At 38.2% G+C, this 15,747-nt stretch overlaps 2 protein-coding genes across 3 annotated transcripts in view; both read right to left on the reverse strand.

Annotated features, from left to right (window-relative positions):
* Positions 1–4,708, reverse strand: part of btaf1 (BTAF1 RNA polymerase II, B-TFIID transcription factor-associated) — a 46,381-nt gene extending 41,673 nt beyond the window's left edge. Inside the window, exons 1-2 of the mRNA XM_057848452.1 lie at positions 4,273–4,708; positions 3,302–3,425 (exon numbers count right to left, since the gene is read on the reverse strand). Of these exons, the coding sequence (XP_057704435.1) occupies positions 3,302–3,425; positions 4,273–4,286 (138 nt within the window). The 5' untranslated portion in view covers positions 4,287–4,708. The remainder of the gene's footprint in view (positions 1–3,301; positions 3,426–4,272) is intronic.
* Positions 4,709–7,509: 2,801 nt separating this feature from the next.
* On the reverse strand, positions 7,510–14,288 carry ccnj (cyclin J). Of its 2 annotated transcripts, none has more exons than XM_057848544.1 (6): positions 14,220–14,288; positions 13,563–13,655; positions 11,996–12,206; positions 11,616–11,915; positions 9,354–9,513; positions 7,510–9,186 (listed from the first exon to the last, which is right to left on the reverse strand). In XM_057848544.1, the coding sequence occupies exons 2-6, from the start codon at positions 13,629–13,631 to the stop codon at positions 8,850–8,852; spliced, it is 1,077 nt and encodes a 358-aa protein (XP_057704527.1). In that variant the 5' UTR covers positions 13,632–13,655; positions 14,220–14,288; the 3' UTR covers positions 7,510–8,849. The 2 variants fall into 2 exon arrangements, with proteins under 2 accessions (XP_057704527.1, XP_057704526.1); XM_057848543.1 differs by lacking the exon at positions 14,220–14,288 and adding an exon at positions 13,870–14,054.
* Positions 14,289–15,747: the final 1,459 nt, after the last annotated feature.

The following is a 15,747-nucleotide window of genomic DNA, read 5'->3' on the forward strand; positions in this document are numbered from 1 at the left end:
TTTCACAAAATGAGTAGCAAAAGCAAAATGAAAAGGAAAGACCGGATGAGACAAGACGAGAGTATGACAAAACCGGTGTTCAGCCAAAATGTGCTACACCGGTGAAACATCCGACAAGAGACAATTTTGACACCCAAAGTACTACCATGCCATGCGCTTTCAGCTAGTTTTGTTTAGATGCATACACACAGAACATACTAAAGTGCCTTAAGAAAATAATTAAGTATAGTAATATCAAATAAGGGTGGTTTAAAAACGCTACGTGTCTAATGTGGTCAAGAGATCAACAATCGGCTTTAAAGCTATCACAAGAAAATGCAATGCTTAAAGGTATGAGAGGGAAACGCATGCAAAAAGTATTTTGAGGCAACGAAAAAGTAATAAAAGACTCAATAAAAACACAAATAGTAAGTACTTGCCGCTTTTACCCAATGTGCGCATGTGTTGGATGGCTCACCGCGTAGAAGGAATTGCAGAAGTAGTGTTCGTCTAGTGAGTGACAAGCTAAGTCATCACTAGAGGCGTGAAAAATTTCCGATTCTTAGATTATTCGCGATTCGGCCGTGGAAGATTCGAGAATGATTCACAAACATCCAAATTCCGATAATTGAATTATACCAGGTAAAGCGGAAATAAAACTCAGTCAGCGCGGTCCTCGGGACGCAATGAGGAATGGACTGAGACTAAATAACATGTGCAGCTAATGCCGCTAGGTAAAAAAAAAAACAATAATACCTGACTGCGGCTGTCAGCCGCGACAAACAGCGTCCAGTTGCTATTTGCTACAAACATACGGCAACATACGGCTATGGTAGATATCACATATATCTAGACTAGATGTAAAATGACACTTACCCGCGCTAGTAAACAGGCGCCATCTTTAAGCAGTAGACTTCTCTAGAAGGCTCTGTTGTAGAGAACCTATTACTTTTTATCTAAAATACCCTTAAATCAGCAAAATCTTGACTTGAATCATCTTTAAATGATGAAACAGTTTTAAAACTTTCACATGTCGAAAAACTTTCACATGTCGAAAGCAGACATGAGGGAAATTATGGAATAACGGGCGCAATTTTAACAACTTTAACGGTTGATTCACAACATTAAATTAATTGAATGTAGTTTAAAGCTGCTGATACAGAATGAGGACTTGAGTATTTTATTTACTGTTTTTAACCGGTAACTTGATACTAAAATAGTAGTTTGGTTTATTTAGCCTGAGAGGATTTTTGAACAATTTTGGAACAACTATACAAAACATACAAAAAAAAAAGGGGGGGGGGCACGGGGGGGAATCAATAATTGATTTATAATCGAATTGGAGTCTCTGAATCGTAATCGAATCGTTAAGTGCCCAAAGATTCCCACCTCTAGTCATCACCCCGAGCGTCCATTGCGGCCATAAAACATGGCGCCCTTCGCAGGTCAAAACATGTGCTCAATATTATAGATTTTTAAATCAATGGCAATACTTTATGTGTTTCTAATAACATATTTTAGTAAAAAAAAAAAAAAAAAAAGAACAATTGTGGCTTATTACAGCCTATAAGTCTTTAAGTTTGAGGTTTCCTTTAAACATTCAAATGTTAGATGAGCAGAACAATTAGAACAGGCAACGAAAATGCCCACTTTAGAAAATATATCTTATGACCAACGTTCCCTCTAAGCTGCGCGCGTGCGCAATCGCGCACTGCTGACACCTACTCTGCGCACAAGAAATTCAATGCTGCGCACAAAAAAAAAAAAAAAAAAAAAATCAACAGAAACGTATGTTGTAACTCTGAGTGAGAGGTGTCCAGCAAATGATACGATAAGGTTCACTTCCGCTACGCAGCCAATCATAGCATTGACATTGCTTGTGTATTGCCCAGCCTACACGCGCGGTGTAGGTTAGCAAGCTGACAACAGTGCGTGAGTGCGGCGGAGTTCAGAGACGCAAAGGCCAACCCCTTATCATGGCGAAACGAACGGGCAGCGACACATCCACTCACCAAGCCAAAGTAAAAAAGAAATGCGGTTCATACAAGATTGAGTGGCTGTCGGAGCATGTGCAAATAGACGAACAATCGGTGAAACTGAAGCCAAAGTACCAAGTGAATTTTCAGAGGGAAAAATGTGGACTGAATGGAATTTGGACTACCTCAAGCGTCATATTCAGCAGAAAAGTCATTTGAAAGCTATTGAAAATTATAAAGACTCAAGATGCGACAGGGGATTGGTACATTATTGAGGGAGAATGCAAAAGACCGACAGAAAAGAGACGAGCTGTCCCAAAAAACAAAATCTGACCCAGAGCAAGTTGAAGTTCTCATTGACAATATTTTACTTGCCATCGAAATGAATACGTCAATGGTGTCAGTTCAACAAATCCGCAATCACATGGCAAAGTATGTGAGTATACCAGAAAGCTGGCGAAGTAAAAACTATGCCTTTGAATTTGTACACTCAATCAATGATATAGTGGAGAACGAGACTATGTGCAGTGTTAAAAATGCACCCTGGCAAACACTGATAGTAGATGAGAGCACTGACATATCAGTACACCAAATGCAAGTCCTATATATTAAGACGTGAAAAATAAGGTACAATTTAAGTCAGATTGGTGTGTATTCCAGTGACATTTATTAAGATATTTTAATTATGGATATTAATCATTAAATGCTCTTACTACTAAATAATTTACGGGCAGTAGAAATGCTAAAAGGCGTGATACTGGTGTGTGGCCGCTACCGTATTTTTCGGACTATAAAATCGCAGTTTTTTTTCTTAGTTTGGCAGAGGGTGCGTCTTATTTTCTGGAGCGACTTATATGTGAACTTATTCACACATTATTATATCATTGTCGCTAGTTAGCATGTTCTTTATGCTATTGTTATCTGAAAAAAACTAAATAGCTATGTTACATTGACATACCAGGCATGTTCTCAGTTCGTTGTTTATGAGTCATGTAATGTTATCATACCGTACACTTATTCAGCCTGTTGTTCTTTATTGTATTTTTATTCTAAACTGCCTTTCAAAATGACATGTCTGTTCTTGGTGGTGGATTATACCAAATAAATTTCCCCCCAAAATGCAACTTGTACGCCGGTGCGACATATATGTTTTTACCTTTTCATTGCGCATTTTTTGGCTGGTGTGACTTATAGTCCAAAAAATACAGTGCACATCTGATGTTGCTCACTGTGGGCCACAGTGTGCTCAGGGAGATTGTGTGTTCGCTCAGACACATGAAAAATTAGAGGGAACATTGCTTATGACACCCTGTTTCAAAGCCTTTGGGGGAAACAAATCAGCATACCTTTGCTAACAGATTGTTCAGTTCATGCGGATGTAGTTTCACCACTTCTCCCAGCTGCTGGGCTGCTGCTTTCCTGGTTACTGGTGTTGTTCCAGTGTCAAGTAGGATGAACAAACGATCAAGTCTAGAAATAATTGCATAAGGTCACTAAAGACAATGCACGACAAAGAGAGGATGCAAGAGTGGCTGCAAAAAATATCATAAGCACAATTACAGGAAACCTTTGAGTTGACCTGCACACTGAAATAAAACAAGAATAGAATTTGTGATCAATAATTTCATATTGTAGTTAAGTGTAGCCACTTATGAGACAGCAGACCCATGTGTAACCAACAGGGGGTTATAGTGCTTTGCATAAGCAGTCTATAAATACGATGCCGTGGATTAGAGGTGTGCAGGTTTTGCCCCAGGTAAAACTTCAACAGAGTTTGCTATGCAAATGACGACCAGTGTCACACAAAGAGGACTTGGAACAGCCAAACCCTTTAAACATCATACAGTGTTTAGCCATTCAAGTCTTGTCAGTCTGCTGACAAAATTCATTAGTATATGATTCAAATCAACACCTACTCTTATACTATACCGGTGCTCAACTGTCAGGGGGTTTGCTGAGACAACCATCATGTCATCACATTGTATTACTTCCCTGCATCTATTCAGCATCTTGACTACATCAAGCAAGCATTGTTGCTCAACACTAGTGCACCGCAAATGAGTAAATTAAAATGTCATATGGGACCAGCAGTGCAGTTACAATTTTAGTCATTAGCAGGATTTAAAAGTGGACAACGACGAGTGCTCAAGTTTTCTGCCAATTTTATACTGCTTGCAAACCGGCTGTTTGGATAGCTTAGTTGTCGCTATGCCGTCCTTTGCCGAACCAAACGCCACACTGTTAAGTAGGCAAGCTAGCCAATTGTTAAGTCCGTCACATAAAAACTATGTGTTAGCGTAATGTAGGCCGGTCTTACCTTGTTACAGCCATGTTCAGCAGTCCTTTCGTTCTTCCCGTCCCACATTCAAGCAGAAGCTAGTAACTCAACACGATCGGTGTGGAATGGTTCCAATGTGGCGAATAATAGCAGGCGAAATCATGAGCTAGTTAGCAGCTAACGTTAGCGAGTCGAGGCCCGACCGTGTGTGGATGTGCTACTGACCGCCCCAAGTGTGTCGAACCAAGAAGAAGAGTTCACAATTCATGCCTTCAAAGTTGTCGCTCTTGCCTCCCGGATATCTTCCGCCATCAAAAATTACCAAGTACCACACATATATCAATTTGTAGCTTACGTCAACCTGCAGAACTCTTAGCCGATGAATATTTCAACCTAATTAAATATAAAGAGTTATTTTGTGGTGCTGTGACGGCGACCCAGTAGACTGTTTTTATATGAGGGGCCATCTTGCATTTATTCCTTCCTCCGTGGAAGGCGATCGCTGATTGGCTACACACATCACAGGGAGCCAATCAACGTACACGTCTAAAGAGGAAACGAGTAAAGAAAAAAAAACGTGTAGGACGTTTTTTTGTTGTTGTTTTTTTATGCGTATGTTATATTGGCGTGGCCGTAGGCGAGCTTTGACAACGCTGCATGTATTCATTACATAATACAAACATACATTAACTCATTTATGCGTATGAACAAAACCCAACAATTTCGTATTAATGCATCATATTTTGAAATGTCTTTGTTTTCCTAAAGCCTTTATTATTAGTCACTGACTGTTATTGTACTATTTCCCTGCTTGAAATTGCTCAAATGAAACGAAATATGGAACGTGAACAGCCGTAGAGCTGACCGTGGTGCTGAACACTTAACTAAACTTTGTGCGCCTCAAAATGGGAAGGTTTGACGTAAAACATTTAAGGAAAAATCAAGGAAATTCAGTGATAAACTGATTCGAAAAGAAAGGAAGAACAGTATACGCAAATTTCATAGCCATACTATAAACTCCCAAATTTGACTTTGTCTATGGCTTCAACCCGCATGCTTGGACCGACGGTCGATTCAGGCATCGGTGTAGCATTGGCATTCCCACATACTGAATATTATCAAGTGCGTAGGTTTGCATAGGGACTGTGGGGACATAACACTCTCAACTTTTCAGGATGTTCAAATTGTCCCCACCAACTTTAGCAACCTTATTTGCATTACATAATGAATTCAGTTATATAATAATAATAATTATTATATTTATATAATATAAAAATGTAGATTATCTTCACCTATATTGTCTACCATTATTAAGTGAATTATTTTCATTATGTTCAAACTTGCTGAATGTGCTGGTTCATTTTTTCCCCCTCAAACGCACGTTTGATTGGCTAATGACTCATCCCCCCCTCCACACACACACAGCCTCCCGCCACACAGACACACACGTACACTCACAACCCCGACAGTCATGTTGACAACATGCCGCCTCCTCCTCCCCCTTAAAAGAGGAGGGATAATAGCAGTTTTTTTCAGCCAGCAGCAGCCACTGTAAGTAATGTAAAAAGAGGACAATGTTGTGGAGGTGGGGAACACACCAATAGTTTTGCTGCTGAAAATCAGACCTGCATCGGAGTTGGCATAACATTAAACTGTGTGAACTTGCTAACCTCCAAAACGACTGCAGTCAAGCCAGCCTTCGCAAGGAACAACGAAGTCAAGCTAGCCATCCCTCATTTGGATCATTATTTGCGTTATATACAACACGGTAATGCAACATGGTGGCTTCAGAGTGCAAGTCCCTTTATTTAAAGTCTTGGAGTAGTCTAGTATGGCTCAGATGTACAGTACATCGGTCCTTGGACATCTAATATTTTTTTCATTGATTTTTTTCCCCCAAATCACTTCTATGTTACAATACTTTAGTTTGAGTTTTGGGGTACTACAGTGTACCCCAAAAGTGGACCCATTCTTGGATATTTCGTTTTTTTCAATAAAGGGACTTGCACTTCAAATGGTTCTTTAGTAGTTTTTGAAAACAAAGGATTGAATTGACCATTATTTCACTTGAACCAATACGCATGAAAGTTAGTATAAGTCAATACAGATTTATTTTGCATTGATCATCATCTCTTATATCATATTTGTGAGAAATTTTGCCCTGACCCCTGTTCAATAATCTGTTTGGTCTTATTGATGTCCTGTCCCCAGCAAAAAGCGTACATGCAGTTTATGTTGCTATACAGTCCCTACCAATATTGAGACCAAACCTACACCCTTGATTAATATCATCATCTTTCCAACAACTTTTAACAAATATAGTCTGGGGAAGACTGATTTCTTTTCAATGTCTTCAACCACACCACTACTTTGACACAAACATTTCAAGCAATCGTGAAAGACATCCAATAAGGAATATAGGGAAAACTTACTAAAAACTGATTTCTAAGACATATTTATATAGCATTATACGGGATGAAAAAGCAGACCACCAGGCATATCAAGCTCAGGTGGGAGAGGGAGGCAGGAATAGAACTATTTGTTGAGCACTGGTCGATTTGTTAAACCATGGCAACTGCGTCTAGCTTTGATTTATGGCCTGATTTCACATGGAAGAATAAATAGCCAACTACGTGTTTATCACCCAAGAGTAAAGGAACTCCAAAGTATAAATCCTGAACATAGTAAATGGGAGAAACTGTGGATGCTCCTCTGTGGGCCACATCCATATCTTCTGGGAGTGCCCCAAGATCTCCTCTTATTCGAAAGTGATGGTTGTTGAAAGGGTTGTGGGTTTGAAATTGGAAATGAGTTTTAGTACGTTTAATTTGGGTAACATTCCGACTCGACTTAGAAGACAGGTACCTGCTACAGATATTGCAGGCTGCAAGAAAAAAAAAGACTAACTCGAAAGTGGCTGAAGGAGGAACCACCTACTTTCACTAAATGGGTGGACATAATGCACAATGGAGGGACTAACCTTCTCCCTCAGATATATTCCGCAGTAAAAAGTGCAAGATACTGGAACAGAAACTTTTGTTCACCTTAGTTTTGATTAACAACATATAATTTTATACTTATCCCACTGGGTATGGGCTATGTAACCAGTTGTGGGCATTGCAGTGAGTGAACATGTAGTAGTGGTTAAAAAATATACATATATATGGGTTCCCACTACATGGTACGTTTGCCTTTCTTTAATGTCTCTTTGTTGTTGTGATTTGTTATTGTTGAAAAAATTTCAATAAAAACAAAGTTGACAAGCATGGGGTTTGCATTTCTTTTATTTGTATATATATGTCCATTATACAGGCTTTTCACAGTCACGTGAAACCAAAACAACAATTGTTTCAAAGAACATATGTATGGCAGCAATTGATACAATTGGAAATTATTCGCTTTTCTCCTTGACTCTCTTTAAAGTGTAATTGTCAAGCTGTCTTCTCCAGCAAGTGCAATTCAGAGAAGTAAACAATTTCTTTTACTGCCACATTGCTTAAGTGGTCTGTTTTGTTTGTTGATGTCCCAATTGCCTCAGATATCTCTAGCCCGAGAGCTTTAACCACAATTTTGAACAAGGTGTTGTCTGGAACACAGCATAACAGTAGCTCAGTAAATCCAGACGACAAATTGTAATTGTTGTTTCAAACAATGCCAGGGATGCATAAGCATCGTCGTTAACGTGTGATTTAGTGGGTCACAGACCTGCTTTGCAATGGGTTGGCCTGCCCAATGCCCACTAGTGCACTGCAGGATACTGCAGTAGAACTGAGTGGATGGAGGAGGGAGCAAGGCAAAGGCATATGTGTGCCATTGTCAGGTTGGATTACAATTTTGACAAAAACTCAAAACAAATGCCTATCAGAATATGAAACACTGGAGTGATTTAATAGAAAACAGGGTAAATTACCTTGGAAAATATTGACAAAAATCCAGGGACTTTTCTTATCCAGTGCAAAAGGGGTAGATACTGTAGATGCCCGCTGCTGTGTCAAAAAGCTTTGCATGAACAAAATCACTTTTGGTCACAAATTTAAGTTCAACAGAAGTTTGTGTTTTATTCAAAACACTTTAGTGCACAGCACTGACTGAAATAATTTGTGTCCAGAAGAGCAACAATTTCTCTGTATATGAACTGATTTTTAACAGTTCACAATTATACAAAAAAAAAAAAAAAAAAAAGTGCTGAAACATTCAATGTTCGTGCGCCACTTACTGTCAACAAAAGGATATGAATATTGTGCTGGTATTGCCTTAACTAAGTATTGTTCTCAACAAGATGGTAGTAAGGCATTTTTGTGCAATACTTCTTATGTACTTTAGATTAAATAAATAAATACATAAATAGATACTTTTGGCCAGGCAAAATTATAACTGAAGTAATACCGCTGTGTAAAGACTCTAGTGGTATACTTGAGCAGCCAACAGTTATCAACTAAACAAAAATCCTAATACTGGCTCTCCATACAAAATTACTACAGAGCAGGCATCCAAATAGCCTAAACCTTGTGGTTCAAAGTGCGACATATATTCAATCAATTCCCTTAAAATAAAAATGTTTTAGTACAAAGAAAGATATCTTGACTTCTTTTCAATCACTAAATTCCAAAAGTTCATCACCTGTCAAAGCATGTAGCACCACTGTAGAGCATGCTGACTTGATAAACTCTGTTAGTTTGGTTAGATTTTGGCTCAAATGCGGTAGTTACGGTCTGAGTACTGCCCTGCGTCGCTCCGTTGGAGACCTGCATGGTGGCAGTATGGGTCAGATATGAGGCAGGCCTGAGGTTTGGGGCAAGAGCTGGCTGTGAAGCTTGCTGGGCGTACTGCATGCCCGGCCGGTACTGGGCCACAGTGGCTGCCTGGCTCGAACTGTGGTACACCGTCTGACCTTTCTGCTGTGGCTGTTGGCACTTCTGCTTGTTGGCCTCTTTAACATCACTGTCATGTGCGCTGGATAAAAAAAAAAGGACAAAAAGTGAAGAATTATTCATGAATATTCAAGACTCAGTGAATCAGTTTGACCTTGAATTAAAATGCATTTCATTTGTGTTCCTTTAAATTATACTTTTTCAACAATGATGATTTTTTTTTTTTTTAATTCATTGTCAGATACACACATGATGAGTTTCTCAGCACATGGGACAAGGTTCTCCCACGAATATCCACTGAGCCGCTGCAATCGGGGGGCCCATGTGGGGGATACATGCAGGATGAGGCGTGAAGCAGCCACGCATGCAGCAGCCACCAAAGAGGGTGCAAAACATAAAAACGCATGATCTAGGAAAAGAACAATGTAACAAAATACAATACATTGTTTAACAAGTTTAACAGATGTGGTGTGAATTTCCTCCCCCCTCCAATCAGAACTTTTCTTAAGTGTTTACTACCATTTAAAAATATTTCAGAAGTTAAAATCGTTGATGAAAAGATTAAAAAAAAAAAAACAATTAAGATTCATGAATCTTTTACTTGTTTTAGCTTTCAAATAGATGCTAAATCAAGTTGAGAAAGTTAATTTAAAATAATAGATAATTAAAATAATAAAAGTTAAAAAGTAAAAAAAAAAAAAAAAAAATTAAAATTCCAAAACAATTAAAAGAAAATACATATAATTTTATGAATGATGCAAATTAGCGCTAACAGGCATACAGTATATCGTTTAAAAAACAAAAAACATTGAGGCTGCTTTGGTTCTTTGCCCCAAAAAGATGAAAAGCCTTACAATGACGGCAACACATGCTGTATGTATATATATTAGCCTACTATCAAAATGACAAAGTTGGCTACAAATATATAACGAGCCTTCATGATTAAATGTTTATTTTCCCCGAAGTGCATCCTATAGAGAATGACGACCTTGTGACTACTCTGTTGTACGATGCCACCTCAAGTTTAACTACATTACAATATCAATGAATTAAAAGAATGTTTGTGTCATGTTTGTCCTATTACAGAAACCATAATTAAACAATATATAGATATTCTTTACCCCCATCTTTTTCCATTTTCAAACATTTTAGAAAAAGCTCCAGGGAGCCACTACGGCAGCGCTAAAGAGCCACATGCGGCTCTAGAGCCGCAGGTTGCTGACCCCCATGTTAGTTTAACAATGTTATTTCAAAGAGGTGTTTCATCATTACCCCTTAAAAGTGTAGCTAGAAATACCAGCCTTTTCACAAATGACTCAGAAGGGTGACAGTACGTTTAGACCAGACATGTCTAAAGTCAGGCCCGGGGGCCAAATGCGCCCCGTGGTCAAATTTCATCCGGCCCCCAGCCTCTGTGATAAAATCAATAACGTCTGGCCCGCACAAAGACTTAATAAATTGGTCAGCAGTACTGCTACCAGCATATGAAGTAGCTTACACACTAAATGCTGCTCCTCATTTACCCACTAAAAGGCAGCAGCACTCTAAGCAATATTACCCCGTGTGACCCTTTACTTCCAATTTTCTAAAATGATGATAACAAAAAAAAAAAAAAAGTTGGCTTCAAGGATAGGTGGAAATTGGACTATTTCTTCAGTAAAATATCCAACAACTGTGTCTGCCTCATTTGCAAAAAGACAGTCGCTGTTTTTAACCCTTTATTGCCAAATGTATCACATTTGATACGCCTAAAATTTCATGATTTTTAGAGTAATTCAGAATTTTGACATTTCTTTTTGGAAAAAAAAAAAAAAAGATGGATGCAACACGTGCATCTGCAGATTCCATGAGAAAAAAAAAACAGGATTTAGCTAGGGTTATAGATATTAGAGTGCTTATTACACATATTCATTTTGACATTTATTTTTACAAATTTGAAAAAAGGGTTTCATTAGGACCTTATTTTTCAAATTTTGGGATTCTCTGATAATTGCTTCATGTTGCAGGTGTTTAAGGGTTAAAAAGTTCAATGTGAGGAGATATTATCAAACAAGACACGCTGACATGTACGGCAAGATTACAGGGAAGATACGCAGGGAGAAATTGAAACAACTTGAAGCTAGTTTAATTTCACAGCAGCAGTATTTCGCAAGAGCCCGTGAGTCAAATGAGAACGCCAAAAAGGCTAGTTGCGAGATTGTTGAAATTATTAATTTAAAAAAATAATAAAGCAAATGTAACACACAGAATGACTTGCTAAAATTGCTTAAATATATTGTTCTACGTAAAGGACGTCAGCCAAGGTCGGCCCCCCACATTTTTATCACACTAAATCTGGCCCCCTCGCAAAAAGTTTGGACACCCCTGGTTTAGACATTAATGAAAGCAAGCAAAACAACTTACCAGCAACGCGTGTCGAAAATATATTACCGCTCTTGTATTTTATCCGAGATTCTCCATAAAAGTACCGTAAGCGTTATACAGCATGCATTAAACCTTTGTTAACATTACCTTGTAGGGAGACCTCCAGGAAGTAATCAGCATACTTGGCCATGTAGGGTTTTGTTTTCTCTAGACTGGACATAGGCCAGCCGTCATGGAGATCTCCCTCGTGGACCGCAATAGAAAGGTAGTATTCAATGAAATGAGCTGCCGTGGGGAGGTACAGGTTCCACTGGAAGGATTCTAGCAGGAAAAGCTCCATGTGCAGTAGAGCCTGCTTGGTCAAAACAAGATTCATAGTGCTCATGCATCCGAGACTGTTCAGACTGTCCAACTTTGGAATCCTGTCCTCCCTTTCCTCAACCTTACCTAGAGGAAGGAAAACAGAGCATCACTAAACACAAAACTACAAAAAGCCTTTTCCTACACATGGGCTGTTACATACTTACTGGCCAAAAGAAGACATGAGAGTGAGACCATATAAAGCTGCTGCACTGTGACATCATAGCGGTCCATGAAGAGGTCCAGCAGGTAGACAGCAAGGTGTCTAGCTGTGGGGCACAGTTGGAAGTGGTTGCTGATGATGGCTATGAGGTCTGCAAAGTATCGCCTCAAGTAGAGCTGAGGAGACTGGCCTTTGAAGGAGGGCAGCTTGAGCTCCTGATTGACAACATTTTGCATTTGGAAAAGTACTGTCAATAAAGGTGTGTAAACTAGTAATCAAACCATACTGAAGCAAACTTCAACAAATAAAAATCCTGGAAATAAAAACGTTCACCTTAATAATGGCAGCTTTTTATACACACACAAACACCTTGTGCTTCACATTATTAAAAGGTCATTCAAAATTATTTTAAAAATTGAATTCAGAAATACAAAACAGTACGCTAAAAACACTGAAAGAACATACAGGCCATGTAAAATATTTAGGGCTGTCAAAATTATCGTGATAACGGCGGTAATTAATTTTTTTCAATAATCACGTTAAAATATTTGACGCATTTAACGCACATGCCCCGCTCAAACAGATTAAAATGACAGCACAGGGTCATATGCACTTGTTACTTGTGTTTTTTGGAGTTTTGACGCCCTCTGCTGGCGCTTGGGTGTGACTGATTTTATGGGTTCAGCACCATGAGAATTGTGTAATTCTTGACATCAACAATGGCGAGCTAGTAGTTTATTTTTTGATTGAAAATTTTACAAATTTTTTTAAAAACGAAAACATTAAGAGGGGGTTTAATATAAAATTTCTATAACTTCTACTAACATTTATCTTTTAAGAACTACAAGTCTTTCTATCCATGGATCGCTTTAACAGAATGTTAATGTTGATGCCATCTTGTTGATTTGTTATAATAAACAAATACAGTCCTTATGTACAGTATGCTGAATGTATATATCCGTTTTGTGTCTTATCTTTCCATTCCAACAATAATTTACAGAAAAATATGGCATATTTTATAGATGTTTTGATTTGCGATTAATTACGATTAATTTTTAAGCTGCGATTAACTCGATTAAAATTTTTAATCATTTGACAGCCCTAAAAATATTTAAAGATTTTTAAATTTCTTTAAAATGACCTCAAACAAGAGTATGACAAAAACGTTTCTGACCTGGACTTATAAAAGAATTCACAATTTGGGACGACCTCACTTGTGTTGGTGGTGTACATTTGAGTGATGCATAACACCTCAATGCTGTTTCTCTATGCTGGCCTTTAACTCTGGGTTCAATTCTTTGAGCTTTTATGTTTATATGACATGAACCTTTTCTCAATGTGTTCAGGAACTAAATTATTTTGTGACTTATAGCCCATTAGCAGAGTTATAGTCTATTTTATCAGAATGGGAGCCACTAGACTTAAGAACAAAAGCAATGACAACAATATTGCTGCATATAATGTTCAAGTTTAAGTAATGGGGGAGAAACAAAACTGTTAAATCTTAGTTTTGAAGAGTAATTCTATTACTAATCGCAGTTCCTATTCCAAACCCCGGTCTGAACACTTACATTGTATCGCAGTGTCTGGTAAATATCTGTTGCCAGTTGTCCTTTCCACCATTGGTCCTCTAGCTCCATTTAATATAGGGGCTTTTGAAATATCTGAAAATACAAATTTGACGTTTGACATTATATCACTAAAAATTCGCCTGTTCACAAAGTAAACACATTTTGTGCGAAAACAACGCCAGAGACACAGTGTCAAGCAGGCAGTATTTTTACTGTTGATGCTAGCAGCAGCAACTAATTGTGCTGTTCATTCATAAATTTCAAAGCACTAACTATATAAACAACATTTGGAAAAACGAAACCTCACCTAGTGAGTACATGAAGGGAATACAAAAATCCGTTGCGCCGAAGTAAATTTCAATATACATTCGCAGAACATACTCGCTAACAAAAATCAATACTAATCAGTTAGTGAAACTTTTTCGGTCTGCAAGAGCCCAGCAAACACAGCTGTAGCCGTCATGCCACCGGAAATACAACCATCAAGGTGAACCGCCATCAATTACAAAATTAAACACGCTACAATGGAATTACATATATTTACTCATAGCTGACGAGAAATTGCGTTATAGTGTATCATTTTCAAATGACGTAGAAATTATTTTTTGTATCGTGAGGATTTTTTTCAAAGGCAAAATAAACTAATTTTTGGTTTACCTTTTATCGGACGAACTTTTTTTTCTTTGCCATTTTTCATGAAAGCAACACGGTGTCTACCTACCACTGGTCGTTAATCCACAGGGATCAGCCAATTAAATGTAAGTAAGCACAATTAGTATCCAGTCACTGGATAGCATAGAAATCGCATTGATTAAATAAATGCATGATTTTTGATAACAAACCACTTTATAGGGGAAATAGTGACAGAGGGATTCTTTTTCAAATATCCATGATAAATGCAAAAAATGGCATGATGAGAAGGCTCGCTTCTCATCGACAGCTTATTATTATATACATAATTGTTCAACTAAAAATTCCGATTTTGAAAAATGAGGATGAACATCGTGACGTAGTTCTTTTTCTTTTTTAACCTGCCCTTCAGCTGCTTGTCACGCAGAATGGAAATCTGAGTGTCCGATTGGTTTGAACACTTTTAATGTTTGACATGCAAGGGCATAGGTTTGCATAGGGACGGTAGGGCCACAACACTACCAACTTTTCAGGATGCTAAAATTGTCCCCACCAACTTTTAAGCAACCTTATTTGCATTATATGAATAATGAGTTCAGTTATATAGGGAATTTAGATCGTCTTCCCGTAAGTTGTAAGGATAGAATTGACCCTACCATTATTATGTGAATTATTTTCATTATGTTTACGTTTACTAATAAAAACCAGACATTTATTCTGGAAGTTTTTATAATGTTTCTTTAGTAGTTTTTTTAAAATAAAGGTTTGAATCGAACAGTGTATCACCTTAACCCAGGGGTTCCCAACCTATTCCACTAAGGCACACTGTGGGTGCAGGATTTCATTCTTACCAAACAAGATGACAACACTTTTTCCCCAATCTGGTGTTTTACAAGTGCAATCAGTTGATTGCAGTCAGGTGTGGCTTGTTTTAGCAGAAGCCTCATTGGTTCAACTGTCTCTGCTGGATCGGCTGGAACAAAAACCAGGACCCACAGTGTGCCTTGAGGACTGGGTTGAAAACCCCTGCCTTAACCAATGCACGTAAAAGTTATTATCAATTGATATGGATTCATTTTGTATTGATCAGGGGTTCAGTGAGTAAGTGTAAGGGGTTTGGCGAAGGTAAAGTAATGCAGAGCCCTATTTTCGTACGCTGATTAAATCCAGGCAAAGTGGCTTTTTAGACCAGGCTTTGAACTGGTTTGCTCCCAATTTACAGGCTTAATCCATTTATTTAACTATTAGTCCTCGATCTTGTAGCAGGATGAACTGGTTTGATCAGTGGAAGGTCGACTCGCCATATGAGGGAATACAACAGACCAATGGGAAGCGTGGGCTCAAATTTTGACCTGTTTATAAAACATGCTGTCAAAATGAGAATTTTGAATGGGAATTTGCTAAACTATTAGCTTGATAGCTTTGATATATTGGTTTAGAATTTGACAAAAATAACCTTATTATCTAATTCCGAAGGGGTTCGGTGAATCCACATGTGAATCTTGTGGTGTTCGGTACCTTTAACAAAGCTGAGAACCACTGATTTAGTCTATCA

This window comes from Corythoichthys intestinalis, chromosome 10 (genome assembly GCF_030265065.1).
Source record: "Corythoichthys intestinalis isolate RoL2023-P3 chromosome 10, ASM3026506v1, whole genome shotgun sequence".
In the NCBI taxonomy this organism is placed as follows: Eukaryota; Metazoa; Chordata; class Actinopteri; order Syngnathiformes; family Syngnathidae; genus Corythoichthys; species Corythoichthys intestinalis.

Excerpts from the sequence above, each read along its gene's own strand:
- ccnj (XM_057848544.1), bottom strand. The coding sequence starts at position 13,631 with ATGGAGCTAGAGGACCAATGGTGGAAAGGACAACTGGCAACAGATATT. Across the intron at positions 12,207-13,562 it reads ACCAGACACTGCGATACAAT|GAGCTCAAGCTGCCCTCCTT; the intron begins GTAAGTGTTCAG and ends GTTGTCAATCAG. Across the intron at positions 11,916-11,995 it reads CTCATGTCTTCTTTTGGCCA|GTAAGGTTGAGGAAAGGGAG; the intron begins GTAAGTATGTAA and ends TCCTTCCTCTAG.